Source organism: Salvelinus namaycush, chromosome 2, assembly GCF_016432855.1.
Source record: "Salvelinus namaycush isolate Seneca chromosome 2, SaNama_1.0, whole genome shotgun sequence".
Taxonomy (NCBI): domain Eukaryota; kingdom Metazoa; phylum Chordata; class Actinopteri; order Salmoniformes; family Salmonidae; genus Salvelinus; species Salvelinus namaycush.
The window spans coordinates 61,407,954-61,428,566 of record NC_052308.1 but is presented as its reverse complement, the minus strand read 5'-3'; the positions used below and the strand labels follow the sequence as shown (position 1 = coordinate 61,428,566).

At 42.2% G+C, this 20,613-nt stretch overlaps 1 protein-coding gene across 1 annotated transcript; it reads right to left on the bottom strand.

Annotated features, from left to right (window-relative positions):
- Nucleotides 1–583: 583 nt before the first annotated feature.
- LOC120065389 (calcineurin subunit B type 1) lies at nucleotides 584–20,274 on the bottom strand. The gene is made up of 6 exons (XM_039016369.1): nucleotides 20,072–20,274; nucleotides 13,666–13,705; nucleotides 3,930–4,106; nucleotides 3,539–3,598; nucleotides 3,100–3,284; nucleotides 584–2,826 (listed from the first exon to the last, which is right to left on the bottom strand). The coding sequence occupies exons 1-6, from the start codon at nucleotides 20,072–20,074 to the stop codon at nucleotides 2,779–2,781; spliced, it is 513 nt and encodes a 170-aa protein (XP_038872297.1). The 5' UTR covers nucleotides 20,075–20,274; the 3' UTR covers nucleotides 584–2,778.
- Between the last annotated feature and the right edge of the window lie 339 nt (nucleotides 20,275–20,613).

Below are 20,613 nucleotides of genomic sequence, written 5' to 3'. Positions count from 1 at the left end.
GTAAGTCTAAGGAATTTGGCTCGTGTCAAGATATTAAGTGCGGGGCAAGCTCGTGATAGCCATTCGGTAACTAATAATAAACACTACTCTGAAGACACGTCTTTTCGCCACCTAAAATCAAGGCCCGAGAGAAGGAACCATTGTGAGGAGACAAGGAGAGGACACAAGGAAACTATTTTTGAGATTCGCCCACACTCAATAGCAACTTTTTTGTTCTTATGCTGCCATCTAGTGGTCAGTTTAGAGTATAACAATAACACACCCATGACCATCTGTGCATTCTGCTCCTGCTTGGTTGAGTGCATTTTTCAGTACAATAGAATTAGGTTGTCCTATTATGAAAACAGTGCTGTACATGTGGGGATACTAATCATCAATAAACACATTTCCCCTCCTACTTTCATAGGACAAATATCCCTTTGCTGCTGGTCTTTTAACAAATCGGCTGGCATTCTATTAAAGCGCATTCACACTTATTCTGCAGCGTGCTATCACAACTGCATACATTCTAACTGAAGCCTCATCTTGCAACGGCCATAATGCACACAGTACATGTATTGTCACACAATTCACAGCCTCTAACAACTTTCAAATCTTTTATTTCATAGATGAAGTTTCAATGGTTCCCACAGCAGATGCAGCATGCAGAGATGGATAAGAAGAAAAGTCAAACCTAAGACTGAAACCGTTTTTGCCTCCAGCCTATACCACCCCATAATAAAACACACACACACACACAGATCCCTTTCATCCAATAGTGGACATATTTAGCACAAACCTAAAAAAAATAAACTAAGGAGGGAGTACTAATACCATGTGTATAACAAATATCTGTAAAAAAAAAAAAATACAAAAAATTTCAGGGAAAAAACATCTTGAATGGTTTCCACCTGAAACAGAGTTGGTAGTCTACTCTGGGGCATAAGTGAAGCTTTGCTAGAATAGAAGTGACAGAGATATCCAAAAGATTATAGTTGTTTAGAATAACAGTTACATGTAGTGGAGTTACTTTTAGTCATTTCCATATTAATTCAACATTTACCAATCATTTTTTTGGCAACATCCATATATATGTCATTTTCATTCATGTTATAATATATTAACATTAAGATTCATATGTAAACAGAGCTTTTCAAAAAATGGATCTACATGCACAAAGGGGGGAAAAAAGGGGGGGGGGGGGGGAGAGAGGGCCCTCTGTCATGCAAGCACATCACAAGACTTTGGGGCCTTTTAGGATCTGATAAGAACCATCGTCGTGCGGCACGCCGGCGAAGAAAACAGCGGCGCGAGGTTGGCGGGCGCGTGCGGCACAGGATCACGCACTTGATCACCCGCCCGTTGGTGCATTCAGTTGAGCAAAAAAAAGAAGAGCCTCAAACTGAAACACGTTTAATTACATAAAATGTATAGATACAAATAAAACCTGTTCTGTCTTGTCCCTTATCTCTGTGTAAAAAAACAAACAAACATTGGTAGCTTTGTAATAAAATGCCCTTGTTGGTTGCATCTTCTCAAGAAAAAAAAAGAATGGTCAGAGGTAGGGAGGAAGAGGGACAGCACACCTGTGACCTTGCACTATTACGTCAACTCACGGCAAGAGTCCATACAATGTTTGAGAAACCGAATTAAAGACGTTCATGAAATAAGCAAATTACATTGTCGAGAAGGCAAAATGTGTACGTTGAAATCAACGCCTCTCATAAGCCTAACCAACTTAACATCCCTCAATGTCCCAACTATAGCCTATTTACTGTAAGTTACCTCAGCTCTGCCTATAGTTAAAGTTGGTAAATGCAACATTTACCATATCACAAACATTTAAACCAAAAGCACGCATCTCTACTTCTATATGATAGTCTGTAACCAATCCATATCTAACTTAACATGGCTGACGTTAAAGCAATAAATACAAAACACATAATATTCTAACGGCCTGTGATGTCATACCATCCAGAATGAAGACTTGCTTTTTGTTGGAATAAGAGACTAAGGTGAAAATGATTCACATAACCAACCAGTGACTCAAAAGACTTGTCCTTGAAGTAAACCGTAAGCTTGTATGTGCATAAATGTAAATATTATTTTCTCTACTCCACTGCATCTTCAAAAGCAAGATGATAGATGTCCCTGACAATATAAACATGTATAGTGCACAATCCCCCTTATTAAAAAAGCTGTCTTACATGATCTTAAACTTAGCTGTTGAAAATATTGAGTGAAAGTAGAAGGAAAAGCATTAGCCTTAAATGTCAATCGGATTGTTTGAATCGTGCAGTGTGCACGTTGAAATAAGCAATTCTACCGAATTTTGATAGACGATATATACCATTATATTCAACCGGTTTATAATATGTTCTGATTGGCACTTCATTCTCTATTTTTGTGTTGTGTTTAAATCAAGTACATCACAGTTAACTACACCACCCCCCCCCCAAAATCCAAGACCAAAATAAATATGAAAAAAATCCCAACTGCCTCAAAATGAAAGAGAAACACACTAACCTTCCTCCACCAAACTGAAATACTCACTCAAAGATAAAAAGCTGTCCTTCAGGTTCTTAAAGTGCTACACCGGGTTATTGAGAGAATTCATGTTCAATAACACTTACAAATGGTTGGCTTCAGAGGGCTCGGGTTGGAAAAAAAGGTGGCTTCACAGAGAAAAATACTTCCATTGAAAAATACACAGAGAGCGTTGCTGGATGACGCCTTGAGCAGATCCTCAGAAATGGAGAAGAAAGCGAAAAGGTGTTTTGAGGGGGCCCGTGAGGTCAGTCACACGTCCACAACCATCTTTTTGTGTATGTCTAATCCTCCCACGACCTAATGGAAGACAGAGGGGCAAGAAACTGTCAGACGCAACAGACACCTTTGAATTTGAACAGAAGTGATGTACTGTGATCATGGCAATATGATTGCAACATTTCAGAAAGGTCTGGAGTTTTTTTTGTTGCAGAAATCCTTGTTGGAGGATTCCTTCCCTACTGGTTCCAGAAATCCTCTAAATGAGATCTCAAAAACTTGTGAACATTTTATGGAAAGTTTCAGGAAATTTGCAACCCTACCACAGAGTAAAACGTTGTTTCTTCGACTCACCGCACAAAACTCCTCGAAGGATATTCTCCCATCGCCATCTTTGTCTGCGTTGATGATGGTTTTGTCAACAATCTGCTGAAGCTGGGTGTCCTTTAAGTTGTTTCCCACCATCATCTTGAGGACCTGGAAGAGTTCTCCATTGGATATGTAGCCATCCTTGTCCATGTCATAGATCCTGAAGGCAACTATACGACAAGGGAAAGACGGAAGATTGGGTCAGACCTCTATTTGAAAAGGTTTTCAAAATATGCACATTGAGGGTTTTTGAAGAATCTCTGAACATCTGAGAAGGTGGATACATGTTCATACAGGCAATCAAATCACAAACATTTGCTTTATGAGCTCAGCATTGGTGTATCAACAAAAAGGTGGGTAATCATTTTAAAATGGAGGAAACTTCACAGTGAAAGCAGTTGAGATTTGTTGGCATTATACTTACAGCGCAATTTCATCTCTTTATCACCTTTGACACTGAACTGGGAGACACCCTCAATGAATTCTGTCAAAACAATGTGAAGCCATTTTGAGTCAACCAACAATTAAAAGGACCGTAACAAGGACATGAATACACATCGGGTCGTAATTCCATTCCCTCAGTTGTATAAGAGCTAGAGGGTGCTTTCGAGGAAAATGCCCAACAGCACGACAAACTCTTTCACAACTTTTAAAAGGCATTTTCTGATTTAAGTAGGTCAGCATAAAGTCATATTGCAGGCTAACACTTACTAGAAAAAAAACATTATACATTTAAGCATTTGGTTGATGATTTAATTTCAAGGTGAAACAGCACCTATCGTTATCCAAGGTGAACAACCCCATATCAGTCTTACCTTTGAAGTCGACTTCCCCATTGCCATCTGTGTCAAATATATCGATTACTCGCTGTACAAGGGGATTCTGTTGGAGTTCCGGTAAGGACATAAACTCTTCCACGCTCAAGGAGCCAGAGTTATCTAGGTCGAGTTTCTTAAATCTCTTTCCTAGCCTCTTAATCTCATCAGCATCAACTGAAATAGAAAAGGAGAGAGCAAGAAGGGCAGAATTTAAAAAACTGTCCTATTCACATATAGGGGGAACAAAACTTACACAGCAGACTCCATTTTCTAGGGTAGCTACCACCACCACTGGGTTTCGGAAGCAAACTTTCAGCACATGGGGAAAAGAAAACAACGGGTCGGGCAGGCCCGGCCACTTACATCTGCTGTTATGGTCCTTTGCTGCCTTTAGAATCGATTCACCTGTCCCCGATTGATTCTTACCCGATTTCTTGCGAGCGCTGGCCATAGCATAGCCGTCCCAAGCTACCGCCCACCTAGTGTAGTTTGATACTGGTGGCCAACCTTGAGCTACAGTAGCAGCATACCTCTCGGTTCCCCACTCTAAGCTCTTTCACTGTGTCATGTGACGCCTCCTTTACACACTAATCACTGGACTGATATCCATTAATCGTAACGTGGACACAACAGCATGAGGTGGACTTAAGTGTGAGCTGTAATGAGGGCGGGACTTCACAGAATTAACCTTTCCCCGGTGCTGCTCTGTGTACAATGCTTGATCCAGTTCTCCGTTTAGCGTTTAAACACCATATCATTTTTTAAAAAACGTTTAATTCGACATACACTACCGATCAAAAGTTCGGGGTCACTTAGAAATGTCCTTGTTTTTGAAAGAAAAGCACATTTTTTGTCCATTAAAATAACATAAAATTGATCAGAAATACAGTGTAGACATTGTTAATGTTGTAAATCACTATTGTAGCTGGAAACAGATGATTTTTAATGGAATATCTACATAGGTGTACAGAGGCCCATTATCAGCAGCCATCACTCCTATGTTCCAATGGCACGCTGTGTTAGCTAATCTAAGTTTATCATTTTAAAAAGGCTAATTGATCATTAGAAAACCCCTTTGCAATTATGTTAGCACAGCTGAAAACTGTGTGCTAATTAAAGAAGCAATAAAACTGGCCTTCTTTAGACTAGTTGAGTATCTGGAGCGTCAGCATTTGTGGGTTCGATTACAGGCTCAAAATGGCCAGAAACAAAAGAACTTTCTTCTGAAACTCATCAGGTCTATTCTTGTTCTGAGAAATGAAGGCTAGTCCATGTGAAAAATTGCCAAGAAACTGAAGATCTGGTATAACGCTGTGTACTACTCCCTTCACAGAACAGCGCAAACGGGCTCTAACCAGAATAGAAAGAGGAGTGGGAGGCCCCGGTGCACAACTGAGCAAGAGGACAAGTACATTAGAGTGTCTAGTTTGAGAAACAGACGCCTCACAAGTCCTCAACTGGTAGCTTCATTAAATATTACCCGCAAAACACCAGTCTCAAAGTCAACAGTGAAGAGGCGACTCCGGGATGCTGGCCTTCTAGGCAGAGTTGCAAAGAAAGAGCCATATCTCAGACTGGCCAATAAAAATAAAATATTAAGATGGGCAAAAGAACACAGACATTGGACAGAGGAAGATTGGAAAAAAGTGTTATGGACAGACTAATCTAAATTTGAGGAGTTCTGATCACAAAGAACCTTTGTAAGACGCAGAAAGAAATGAAAAAATGCTGGAGGAGTGCTTGACGCCATCTGTCAAGCATGGTGGAGGCAATGTGATGGTCTGGGTGTGCTTTGATGGTGGTAAAGTGGGAGATTTGCACAGGGTAAAAGGGATCTTGAAGTAGGAAAACTATCACTCCATTTTTCAACGCTATGCCATACACTCTGGACAGCGCTTAAATTGGAGCCAATTTCCTCCTACAACAGGACAATGACCAAAAGCACAGCTCCAAACTATGCACAAACTATTTAGGGAAGAAGCAGTCAGCTGGTATTGTGTCTATAATGGAGTGGCCAGTCACTGGATCTCAACCCTATTGAGCTGTTGTGGGAGCAGCTTGACCGTATGGTACGTAAGAAGTGCCTATCAAGCCAATCCAACTTGTGGGAGGTGCTTCAGGAAGCATGGGGTGAAATCTCTTCATATTACCTCAACAAATTGACAACTAGAATGCCAAAGGTCTGCAAGGCTGTAATTGCTGCAAATGGAGGATTCTTTGATGAAAGCAAAGTTTGAAGGACACATTTATTATTTCAATTAAAAATGATTATTTATAACCTTGTCAACATCTTGACATTTTGCAACTCATTTCATGTATGTTTTCATGGAAAACAAGGACATTTCTAAGTGACCCCAAACTTTTGAACGGTAGTGTATATGATAAATATTCCAGTAGTTTGTTAACATGATCAACCTCGCACTAGTATTAAATCACCTGCTGAGTCTCATTGTAAATAACAAGCTATTTCTATCAGTCCTAGTGGCACAATTCATATCTACAGACTCAGTCTTTTGCGTCAGCTTTATTTGACAGTTACAGACAATCCCAAGTTTCTCTCTGACCCGATATGGGTTGGGTTTGCTGAGCCGCTCCTCTGGGCACCTCAACATGCCAGTTGTGTCTTAGTCAGCAGCGTTGTACCACGATGACAGGCTTAACAAGTAGGAACCAACTGCTGCCATAACCGAGACCCACCACTAGATGTACCACAACAAGTGAGTGGTATGTCACAAGAACTCCAATAATACTATGGTGGCTGTGTGTGCGCTGCCAATAGAGCACTACACTGAAAACTGATGCCATTTTACATCTATATGTGAGCATTCTCTTGGGCTAAGCATGGCTAAGTGGCTGGCCTATATGAATGAACTGGCTTTTATGACACGGACAGCTTAGTTTGCGGCCATTAGATATTTCCCAGTCACCCTGAATTCCTGTTGTAGGGTGTAGACAACACTGTTAGCAGCACCTTACGACGTGGGCAGGGCATTGCTCAATAAAGACAGGAAATCCCCCAGATTCCTCAGTGCCAGGGGGTCCTTCAGTTACAAACGCTGATTACAAGGTCAGCATTAATTCTAAAATGATACATATAGAAACTAAATCAAACAAAATGCTTCAATTCAACTCCGGCTAAAGAGAAGTAGAACATTTATTTTAAAAGTATTGTCAATTTTGCTTGGTTCTTGGTTAATATTCATGCTTGCTTCCAGCTAGATGGATACAAAAGCATTTATCTTTTACAAAACGCTAGAACCTGTCCAATTTATACCACACTTGTTTTCGGCAAATAGCCTCTTGGAGAACTAGGCTTCCCTAGACGGAAAACCTGGTGAAGTCAAATGGTAGAAAGTAGCTAAAGAATTGTTGGAAACACAGTGACGTCGTGTCAAACCAATCAAATGCCTTGCTTGGGCGGAGCTCCAAAAAAGGTGCCCACTTATAAATTCTCCTTTTTTTTGTACAGCGTTCAAGCAGAGAAGTAGTAATGCCTTCATCGACTCGATTGTGTGTATAGAGCACACTTCTGGCAAAACATCGTTCAGTTTTTACTCTAGGGTTTCTTCGATTTTATGCAATGTTGCAAACTAGCATACGGAACAACTCTCTGCAAAATGTGTCCTACCAAATTGGAAAACAAACAAGCACCGCCTTTCTACAGGCATACGGGGGCAGGGTTCTTGAAATCTAACATCCAATCAAAATGTAGCCGCTTAATTAAGCGGCCCATTCTAGGCGTTTTGGCTAATAGAACATTTTGGATGGCTACGTGAGACTACCAGGCAACAGGTGCTTAAGCATTGGTAATTTCATATATCTACACCAAGAACCTTATTCACTATATGGAAAAGTAATTGAAGACAAATCAATATAAGCCAGAAAGTGATCCTTATGCACTCTTTTCCAGCCACCAAAATCCCTTCTGTAGTAGTCCAACATGGAGACAAAGAAGGATGCCATTGAAAATCATTTGGATATAGCCAGCCCATTTTAGTTAAACTGATTTAACGTACAACTTAATACATTTCAGCGTTGATGATGGACTAACTCTTGTATACAAGTTGCTAGACGAACTGAGAAAAGATTCAAAATACCTCAATAGCTCCTCCCCTGACACAACCTCTTTAGTGGGTACACAAAAAATGCAGCTGCAGAGATACAGGCCCCAACAGCACTGCATTAATTCAATTACACAGGCACAACAGCATATACCAGACAGCGCTGGGTACCATTCTGTCCGTGTATACAATCCACGAGTGTAGCTCAAATAGATAGAGGGAAAAAAGTATTTATAGCAGAGAGAGAGAGAAACACCCCTCACTCCACACACACAGCTAAACGGCTGGTGCTGCCCTCCCCCCGGGAAACCCCTAGCAACAAGGAAACCCAGCTAGCTAACATACAGAAGGGGGGAGGGTATTTTGAGGGCTGCAGTCAGACAGCCAGCTGGAGAGGCTTTCAACACAAACTGAGCTGCAGAAGGAGACGGTGTGCTGCATTCACATAGGTGTCATCATTCGGCTCACTGGGCCTCATCTCCCTCACAACCAATGACCACACATACACAACAGCTAGTAAGCTAATGCGGAAGCCAGTGCAGTCAAGTGTGCGCTTGAGAGTTCGAAGACTGTCTTCGAGTCCTCATGAATCAAGCCCCGGTTATGATATTTTAGGAACAGGGTTACCTCCACAAATGGGTTTATCAATAATTTGTTATGTTAGTGTTACTAGCATTCAGGCAGGTGTCAAGATTTGGCCCCATAAGAGTCTAAATAGTACTTTTATAGTAATTCTAGACACTGGCTTGCTCTAGAGACCTGTAAACAAATAATGTCCCCCCTTAGAGAGATATAACAGCTACGCAAGCTAGCCAACGAGCTAGTCAACATCACACCTATGAACCAAACACGCATCTGAAAAGAGGCAGATAATGAGCCAGTAGCGGTGACTACGTTGCCATTTACGTGAAGGGCCTACGATGAGTGCCATCTCAATGGGCTGCCATCTCTCTTAATTCACTGCCGCAGAAAACACAACCCCTCCTACATGTGGGCAAGTCACGCCACTGATCTTACTGAAAAAGCAGCACCCACTGGGGCGCATCAAAGCACTGCAGCTCTCCCAAACAGCCGAATAAATACTCTCAGCTCTCTCTCTCTCTACAACGGCTATTCCCAAACTACGTGCAATGCCGTCGGGGGTAGGCCAAATAAAAATGTGATTCACATTTTCAAACAGTCCATTTAGATTTTCCAACGGGGCTAAATATTTGGGTGCAAATTCTCTCTCTCGCCAGAGTAGCCTCGTTTCACTGCCAAAAATTTAAACCATCTAGTGTTCAGCGAAATAACAACACAGTGTCAAATACAGGTAGCCTAGTAAAATAATTAACATCCAATCACATTAACCGTTACTCTCTCGCGGGAATTCCACTAACGGTCAGTATGTAGCCAAACATAGCTGCTGCTCATTCCGTTTGCTCGAAAATGGATGGTTATTTGTGGTTAAATAAGGCCCGCGTCCATAGAGACACATACCAGCTCTACTGGTAGTACTGCTACACCTGCACCTGTCGACGACACAAGTTGTTCTGCTTCCACGAGCACATCCAATGTTGGCATCAGTAATCCTACATAGCTAGCCCAGCTAGCATGGACACTGACAGTCGTGAATCTGATGCAGCCGAAGAGCTACTGCCCCCTTACCCGGGAAAGCACCCAACAACAGACAGGGACATTGGACCATCAAAGAGGCGCAAATATAATGAGAACTACATTGATTTGGGGTTCACTTATATTGGAAGTAGTGCCTTTCCTTAGTACTTTTGCACATATCACAAACCGTGGCTATCTCAACTCGATGAAACCTTCACTCTTGCGTAGATATTTAGAAACTAAACATGCCAGTTTGAAAAATAAGCCACAGGAGTTTTTTGGAGCGAGAATTAAGACGACTTTCGAGTAGTAAGACATGTATAAAAGATACCATTAATAAGAAAGGGCTAAACGCGTCTTATATGGTGAGCTACTGAGTGGCTAGGACAGGCAAGCCCCATACTATTGTGGAGGACTTAATTCTTCCTGCTGCCGCGGATATGGCTGGGACAATGTTGGGGGAAAAGGCCAAAAAAACAATAGACAATGCCTTCATCAAACAACACTGTTTCACGACGCATCAGTGACATGGCAGGAGATGTTTAGAAACAATTACTGCTTCGAATACAAGCCAGTGAATTCTATGCGTTACTGCTGGATGACTCAGACGTGGCGGTCCTGGCGCAGCTCCTGGTATATGTCCCTTACGTTTATGGGGGGGTCAATTAAGGAAGACATCCTCTTCTGCAAACCATTGGAAACCAGGACAACATGACACAATATTTTTAAAGTACTGGACAGCTTTGTTTCATCAAATGGACTTTTGTGGCCAAGATGTGTTGGTATCTGTACTGGTGGCGCAAAAGCCATGACAGGGAGACATAGTGGAGTGGTAACGCGCGTGCAAGCAGTTGCTCCCGACGCCACTTGGGTACATTGCAGCATCCACCGAGAGGCTCTTGCTTCCAAGGGAATGCCTGACAGCTTGAAAGACGTTTTGTACACTACAGTGAAAATGGTTAACTTTGTTAAAGCAAGGCCCCTGAACTCTCGTATTCTCTGCACTATGCAATAATATGGGCAGAGACCAAGTAACGCTTATACAGCATACAGAAGTGCACTGGTTATCAAGGTGCAAAGTATTGACACTTTTTTAAATTGAGAGACGAGCTTAAAGTTTTTACTGACCATCATTTTCACTTGTCTGACCGCTTGCATGATGACTGGCCTATCTCAGTTTTTTCTCACCTGAAAGATCTGAATCTAGGATTACAGGGACTCTCCGCAACTATATTCAATGGGCGGGACAAAATTGAGGCTATGATTAAGAAGTTGGAGCTCTTCTCTGTCTGCATTAACAAGGACAACACACAGGTCTTTCCATCATTGTATGATTTTTTGTGTGCAAATGAACAAGCTTATGGACAATGTCAAATGTGATATAGCGAAGCACATGAGTGAGCTGGGTGCGCAATTACGCAGGTACTTTCCCAAAACGGACGACACAAACAACTGGATTCATTATCCCTTTTATGCCCTGCCTATCTGAACAAGAGAGCCTAATCAAAATTGCAACAAGCGGTTCTGTGAAAATGTAATTTAAATCAGAAGCCACTGCCAGATTTCTGGATAGGGTTGCGCACAGAGTATCCTGCATTGGCAAATCACGCTGTTAAGACACTGATGCCATTTGCAACCATGTACCTATGTGAGAGTGGATTCTCGGCCCTCACTAGCAAACACTAAATACAGGCACAGACTGTGTGTGGAAAATGATTTAAGACAGACTCTCCAATACAACCCAACATTGCAGAGTTATGTGCATCCTTTCAAGCACACCCTTCTCATTAACCTGTGGTGAGTTATTTGTTAATCCAAAATTGTGAATAAGGTTTTATATGTAAGATGGCTAAATAAAGAGCCAAATTGATTATTGTTTGTGCCCTGGTCCTATAAGAGCTCTTTGTCACTTCCCACGAGACGGGTTGTGACAAAAACTCACACTCATTCTTATGTTTAATAAATGTATTGTATATGTGTGGCAGGCTTACAATGATGGCAAAAAACAACATTTGAGAGTGTGCTGACCCTGGTGCTAGCTGCTGGAGGTTGAATGTTTGAAGGGGTACGGGACAATAAAAAGTTTGAGAACCACTGCTCTACAATATATGGGAAGTTAGTTTGTCTTGATGTGCCGGTTTGTAGCTCAATTTAGATGTTTATTATCTCGTTTTATATACATAATGTTTTTGTGATTGGAATGTGCCTGTGTGAATATGTGTACAAAAAACAAGTAAACACAACCTGTCTACTATATAGATGCAGACACTTATAGTTTGATGAAGAACAGATCATGAATTTCTCAAAAGAACACGGTGGCCGTCTGTGTATATACATGCATATTTGTGTGTGTGTGTGTACCCATGCTGCACCACCATAGCTCTCAGGGATGGGAGGTGAATAAACACTGACGAGTCTTTTTACTCTCGATGCATCTCAAATCGTTTTGATACAATACAATTTACTTCAAAGGGCTAATTGAGGTGCTGAATGACCTGAGCAGGTCCGTTGTTGAACAGTGGGTACTACTACAGAAAAACAGAAGTCTGCAACTCAATTGAAGGTGTTAAGCAGGGAGTCACCATGTTGTTTTCTTGATGCAAAAAACAGTCTATGCAGGGCCAGTAGAGTTTTGTCTGCTAAGCCACAGGTTCAGCCTTAACCCTCCAAGTAGAAGTTGCCCCTCTGATAGAATCAGCTTCCCCATATCCAACCTTCACCATTCGGGATAAAAGACTGAACTGACCAGCATTCTAGGGGTCCACTAACGAATGCCCTGACTAGGGATCTGGGTGACCTACCAGTGTTCAGACCCTGCCAGTTCGGAGCGCACAGCTGATTTAAGGCTGTGCGCCTTCTTGACACGGTGAACAGCTGCCCCACGCCCTGCTCCCAGGAGGGAGGGGGGAAGAGACTCCCCAAAATACCCCACTGTGGGGAAGTCCATCGGCTGGCTGAGGTTTGAGACACCTGTCGAAGTCTCTTGTTTTTGATTGTCCTGCAGGTGCGCAACCCAGACGTGACTCTGTAAACACAGGTGTGTTTTAATGATGGAGGTTGTGTCAGCTGGTCCATGGGACCCCTAAATCAACTCCAGAAAGTTTAACTGTCTACTTGTACTCTACGTTATAGTCAGGTCTCTCTCAAAATGACTGAAAACTGAGCATTTGGCATTTGCTTTTCCAGTCAAACACATTCTGTAAAAGACTGGGCAGGGAGAAACAGAGAGAGGGAGATTGTTCTGGGTTTCAAGGCAAGTAAAGTAAAAAGTGCCGTCGTAAATCACGGTCCGACGACCACCCCTGTGACACCTAGCATAACAGCTCGTTAGGGAGGTGCAGAGGTGGGCCCCCTGCGCCGTTTTCCCACCCCCCCAGAACACACTCGACACCGGCCAACATTGACGTCCGAGCTCCGGCTCTGCACGCCACAATCCTCCACAGGAGGGAGTTCCTGAAAAAGACCCTGAAAGTTCAGTCCTGAAACTCTAATTAGCCCCCTTTTCTCTTGAGGGGTGGGGGGGATTGATGAGGGTGGAGGGATGGTGCAGCAGAGCGACAAACCAATTAAAAATGGAATATAACTCAGACTAAAAATAAATAAGGCTCTCCCACCAGCCCTGAAACTGACCTTTATGAGGGGGGAGGCATTTTTAGATGTGGCAGCAAAGTGCTCACGCCTCCCAGCAGCGTCTGAGACTGGGTCACACTGTGAAGGGCTGAGGCCTGAAGAATGCAGTATAGCGTGTGGTGATGTATATATTGGTCTGCTCAACATTGGCTGTCATATTGATTCCCCCGGCCGGACCAGTGTCCCAGACTTATGTGAACTGCAACGTCTATGGTAGATTCTGGCCTTTGAGTTGACTGGGCGGTCACTCTTTAAAACCAGAGACAATGCAATCCCATAGCCTAAACTTTTTTACATCAAAATTGTTCTCAGTCAATGTATTTACATGCATTCATTTTTATGTATTTACATGCAGAAATTAAGATGAATCGCCAGTCATTTCTGAATATTACATACAGGGCAGCCCACAGCTGATATTGTTGCCAGCGATAATCTCAAATACTTACAGTGTGTACACATCTCCAAGGGATAACTTGCTTCGTTTCCCTAGAAAGAAAGAGGAAAAATTGTGAGAATGATGTTCCAATTTAATGACAGGAAACCATAACATAACATTTACCATTAAAATCTGTATTTTCTTCAAATATAGGAATTATGTTGCTATAATAAGATGGCATTTGCACCAAGGGTCTGAAATATTGCCATTTACCATTGCAACAAGTCTCCCTGGACAGACCAACTTAGCGTTCCCCATTGTCTTAGTGACTATCTAGGTAGTTGTGGGCGGGGCACTGGTTGTTGAGTGGTGACAATCTCATGTAAAGACCCGATTGTATACTACTATATCAACATTGACACATGAAAGTGATGACATGCTAATATGTTGATGTGAGCTTTGTACGTTAATAGGGAAACAAAATGAACAGACTGGTACAATATCCTGCCACCTGCCCCTAAAACGGCAGGTAGATTTGAAACTCGTTCTCGGTCCATCCCACTCTAGGCATTCTGTTTATCCCTAAGAAGTGGCATTCTCCATTATGCATGAGAACAACAGAATGAACTGGATTCCGCCAGAGCTGGAAATTAGGGCAATCTATTGCCTTTGCCTTACCGCATCTCTGTGGGTCATAAACAAATTGAAAAAGGCTGAGAGGAAGGCTTTGACTTCCTCATTAGATAAAGACTTGGGCCTTGACTGAACATCTAGCCAAAAGGGGGCATAGACTATCCTAAATGCCTCAAAATAACTATCCATTTAAATCAAAGTTAAAACATTTTAGCGCATCATCTCCTGAATATCTTAGAGCACTTCTGTGGCTCAGTTGGTAAGAAGCATTAGCAATGCAAGGGTCATGGGTTCAGTTCCTGCTCGGGTCACATATACAGTGCATTGGGGACGTATTCAGACCCCTTGACCTTTTCCACATTTTGTTACGTTACAGCTTTATTCTAAAATTCAATCTACACGCAATACCCCATAATGACAAAGCAAAAACAGGTTTAGACATATTTGCAAATGTACCTTATTTACATAAGTATTCAGACCCTTTGCTATGAGACTCGAAATTGAGCTCAGGTGCATCCTCTTTCCATTGATCATCCTTTAGATGTTTCTACAACTTGGAGTCCACTTATGGTAAATTCAATTGATTGTTTCTATCCAAATCATGTCCACACACACCTGTCTACGTATATAAGGTCCCACAATTGACAGTGCGTGTCAAAGTGAAAACCAAGCCATGAGGTTGAAGGAATTGTCCATAGAGCTCAGAGACAGGATTGTGTCGAGGCACTGATCTGGGGAAGGGCACCAAAACATGTCTGCAGCATTGAAGGTCCAAAAAAACACTCTGACCTCCATCATTCTTAAATGGAAGAAGTTTGGAACAACCAAGACTCTTCCCAGAGCTGGCCGCTCGGCCAAACTGAGCAATCGGGAGAGAAGGGACTTGGTCAGGGAGGTGACCAAGAACCTGATGGTCAATCTGACAGAGCTCTAGTTCCTCTGTGAAGATTGGAAAACCTTCCAGAAGGACAACCATCTCTGCAGCACTCCACCAATCAGGCCTTTATGGTAGAGTGGCCAGACTCCCCAGTAAAAGGCACATGACAGCCCGCTTGGAGTTTGCCAAAAGCACCTAAAGGACTCGCGGACCATGAGAAACATGATTCTCTGGTCTGATGATTGAACTATTTGGCCTGAATACCAAGCGTCACGTCTGGAGGAAACCTGCCACGATCCCTACGGTGAAGCGTGGTGATGGCAGCATCATGCTGTAGGGATGTTTATCAGCAGCAGGGCCTGGGAGACTAGTCAGGACCAAGGGAAAGATAAATGGTGTAATGTACAGAGAGATCCTTGATGAAGTCCTGAGCGCTCTGAAGCAGGTTCTCAGACTTGGGCGAAGGTTCACCTTCCAACGACCCTAAGCACACAGCCAAGAAAATGCAGAAGTGGCTTCAGGACAAGTCTCTGAATGTCCATGAGTGGCCCGGCTAGATCCCGGACTTGAACCCGATCGAACATCTCTGGAAAGACCTGAAAATAGCTGTGCAACGACGCTTCCCATCGAACCTGACAGAGCTTGAGAGGATGTGCAGAGAAGAATGGGAGAAACTCCAAATACAGGTGTACCAAGCTTGTAGCATCATACCTAAGAAGACGAGGCTGTAATCGCTGCTAAAGGTGCTTCAACAAAGTACTGAGTAAAGGGTGTGAATACTTATGTAAATGTGATATCAGTTTATTTTTAACACATTTGCAAACATTTCTACAAACCTGTTTTTGCTTTGTCATTATGGTGTATTGTGTGTAGATTGATGAGGAAAAAACAAACAATTTAATCAATTTTAGAATAAGGCTCTAATGTAACAAAATGTGAAAAAAGCCAAGGAGTCTGAATACTTTCCGAATGCACTATATACTAAAAATCTATGTACATTAAGTTGCTTTGGATAGAAGTGTCTGCCAAATGTTATACTGGCTAGCGAGGCTACATTGTGTAAAGCCACACATCAACCAGAATGTGCTGATGAGGACTCTTTGGCAGATCTGAATCAGGATTTCAAGCTGAAATTAATTTTCTCTGTGATGAATAAAAAACAGCAAAAAGTAGGATACCTGTTTCGACTTGCTGCCGACCACAAAGCCCGTCATAACCCAAGACTGATCATTGACAGCCAGAAAGACATGGCCATGAGTCTTTCCATCTAGCTAAGCTTGGGATACAATACCAACAAAATATGGCATGCATATAGGCTCCATATCCCATCATTTGAAGTCATAAAAGGAAATGTCAAGAAAAGCATCATTCAATTTGTTTCAAGACCAGGATTTTAGAATTAGGCTCAAACGTGCAGTGCATGTGACTAGTCACTACGACTGGTGTACGTTACTTTTGGTTTGGCGAATAGCAAAATGTAATTTCACATTTTCTTAATTTTATAATCGTCAAACCGCAACTCCAAGAAGCCCATACTCAGTGTTTTCAAATCACTGGCACAGTAGTGTTGATGCTGCAATAGTACTGTGCCTCTGACTTCAGGTCACACAGAGCATTAAATTAAAGTGGATCGAGGGGTTTAGGATTACACCATTTACTTGGTGTAAGGTCATGTCTGTGTGGTGGGAGTTGTAGAAGTAAAGCTAGTTTTGTAGTTATAACATTGCAAAATGGTGGGACGGCAGATGGGTGGGATTTTGGTCTAACTCAACTGTGTAATTTGTACCACAAACATAAAAAAAGAACAATGATCTTGTTACTTTATTTTCAACATCCTTCCCTTCAGGCAACTCATATGTCAAGAATCATTTTTTTTTGTTGTCTAGGCCTATTCAACATTGTTACCAGTTAGAACTCACATTACTACAACTGGGTTTGGAAAGTGAGGAGTATTTTCTTCCAAAACCATCCCCTTTGTTTTATCTAAAACATCTGTATTAAGGGTTAAGAAAAGGCAAGCCAGTCTCCTGATACGCATTGTATTGAAAAACTGTTACAGTATATGCCAAGGCTGGTAGTAGGCTACACATTTAGCTTGTGAGCAACATGACAGCATTATCTGTCAAGCGCTAAGAATTTCATACATTTTATGAAAATGTGATATATTGCAGCGATAGCCTAATACACTTGACTTCAGCACTTTTCACTGAGATCCGGCCTACAATAGGAATGTGGTTTCAAAGAGACAGCTTGAGTGTACAATCCATCTACCAATAGAATCCATTTAAACCAAATCAGCGTCATCCCGAGTCCTGGCTGCCTACAGCGACAGCCTATAGGAGTATACAGTACACTGAACAAAAATATAAAACGCAACATGCAACAATTTCAAAGATTTTACTGAGTGACAGTTCATAATAACGAAATCAGTCAATTGAAATAAATGCATGAGTTACTAATCTATGGATTTCACATAACTGGGAATACACATATGCATCTGTTGGTCAGATACCTTAAAAAATAAAAGTAAGGGTGTGGTTTCCAGATACTGAAAACCAGTCAGTATCTGGTTTGACCGTCATTTGCCTCATGGTACGTGACACATCTACTTCGCATAGAGTTTATCAGGCTGTTGATTGTGGCCTGTGGAATGTTGTCCCACTCCTCTTCAATGGCTGTGCCAAGCTGCTTGGCGAGAACTAGAACACTGTCGTACATGTCAATCCAGAGCATTCCAAACATGCTGAATGGGTGACATATCTGGTGAGATGCAGGTCATAGAAAAACTGACATTTTTCAGTTTCCAGGAATTGATCCTTGCGACATGGGGCCATGCATTATCATGATGAAACATGAGGTGATGGCAGCGGATGAATGGCACGACAATGGGCCTCAAGATCTCGTAACGTTATCTGTGCATTCAAATTGCAATCGATAAAATGCAATTGTGTTTGTAGTCCGTTGCTTATGCCTGCCCATACTATAACCCCACCGCCGACATAGGGCACTCTGTTCACAACATTGACATCAGCAAACTGCTCACCCACACAACACTATACACGCTGTCTGCCATTTGCCTGGTACAGTTGAAACCGGGATTCATCCGTGAAGAGTACAGTTCTCCAGCGTGCCAGTGCCATTTGAAGTTGAGCATTTGCCCACTGAAGTCGGTTACGACGCCGAACTGCAGTCATGTCAAGACCCTGGTGAGGACAACGAGCACGCAGATGAGTTTCCCTGAGACGGTTTCTGACAGCTTGTGCAGAGATTCTTCGGTTGTGCAAACCCACAGTTTCATCAACTCTCCGGTGGCCAGTCTCAGACGATCCCGCAGGTGAAGAATCCGGACGTGGAGGTCCTAGGCTGGCGTGGTTACAGATGGTTGATGGTTGTGAGGTCGATTGGACGTACTGTCAATTTCTCTAAAACGACGTTGGAGGTGGCTTATAGTAGAGAAATTAACATTAAATTATCTGGCAACAGCTCTGGTGGCCATTCCCGCAGTCAGCATGCCAATTGCACGTTCCCTCAAAACTTAAGACATCTGCCGCATCGTGCTGTGTGACAAAACTGAACATTTTAGAGTGGCCTTTTATTGTCCCCAGCACAAGGTGCACCTGTGTAAAGAGTGTGCTGTTTAATCAGCTTCATGATATGCCACACCTGTCAGGTGGATGGATTAATCTTCGCAAAGAAGAAATGCTCACTAACAGGGATGTAAACACATTTGCGCACAACATTTGAAAGAAATAAGCTTTTTGGTAAATTTGGGGGTTATTTTATTTCAGCTCATGAAACACGGGACCAACACTTTACATGTTGCGTTTATATTTGTTAGAAGCAATTATTCAGATCCTATAGGGTATTTGTGGTTGATGCATTTGTGTTTTTCCTGAAACCACTATGCACACTTGGTCTGAGCTAAACGCAGGTGTTTCAGAAAGGCCGGTATGCATGCTTAATAATCAAGTGGCCTACAAACCCCCCATACATGGGCTATGCAAGTGCAAATTAATGTAGGCCTATGACTGTTGGAAATTGGGAGGAACAGGAAATGGTAATAGGTCAATATTTTTTATTGGAACTGATGCAAATTGATATGACTTGAGGTAGCACTGAAACTGTATCTGGTCTTCTGCAATGCATGTCATTTTAAAGCCATTTCTTCAGATCCCTGTACCAGGACTGGTAAAAATTTAATTTAAATAATGTAACGAGAGGTAATATATAGAAAATGTAAGATAAGGTGGATCTTTGGGAAGCAATTGCTTCTTCCTGGAAATGTAGTTTAACATTTATAATGTGACTTACTAACTATAACGGTCCTGTTCTTTAACACATTTCCATGTGGAGTTAGCTAGCTGTATTGATTGGGGACCACCTTAACATACGGTGCAGCACTCGTAAGTGACAACCAGGAAAAGTGCCCATTTGCTGTGGCTATGTTGTAACTAGTGCTCGTCCAGCCTAGTTGGACTTGCGTTATAAAGCGGAATATTGCCGATACAAAGTGAAAAGCGCATCTAATGTATGCGCAAATGGAAGGCGTGACAGCCTATCGATATTGTTAGTGTTGCCTGCTCGCGGGTTCGGAAACGAGACGATGTTTCACGTTTCCCCCACGAGCTCGCGCCATTATTCATGTGCCTATAGCTTAGCTAACTGGCTAGGTGGTTGATTTAGCTACTTGTCACACATTTGAGAAGTCTCAATATAGCTTTTCAGAACTCACCAGAATGCGATAAATCACCAAAACACAACGTTGGCCAAATTGTCATATATGTAAACATGAAATTGTGCGTGCAAAAATGTAACGCAACAAACGCTTTCAAGCTCATTTGGTCGGAAGAATAGTACGTAGTGCAAGCGAAATGTAGGAAAGGCTTGAGAGCTATGCATGCGTATGGTGTAAGATTTTGTACACATTTGGTTCAACACTAGAATAGTAAGCTATAGTTTTCCTTACCATTCTGTCGGTTGGGTGTCTTCACCTGGTGAGCAAGGGAAACAATTTGAAAGGACGACGTTGCACAATCAATTAAGACTATGTTTCAGGGAAATATTTCTAGTTGTAATAAATATAGACCAGCTTGACTTGCTCTCGCCTTTTCTCTTTACGGATGACGGATTCACTGCAGTAGCTACGGTGGAACCGCAGAGGAGGTTGTGTTGGTGTAGAGAGCGAGCGAGGTTGAAAGGCGAATAGGGGGAGGTGCGACTATACAGTACATCCGGGTACTCTGTCTATTTCTTTTAATGTATGTATGCCAACCATGTATTGTGACATTTATATAAAATTGTAGCCTATCCATCAATAAATTTTTTAAGCGATGAGTTTAATGCTTTTCGACGTAGGCCTATGTCCTCATCCAGTTTCTAAACGTAGACCTATGCAGTAATGTTTAAATATGTGGAAAAATCGACCAATGAATATGAATGCCACACCTACGGACTTGCCCATAAAGATGTTTGGTTGTAATATTGACTATTGCAGCTCTCTCTTTCACA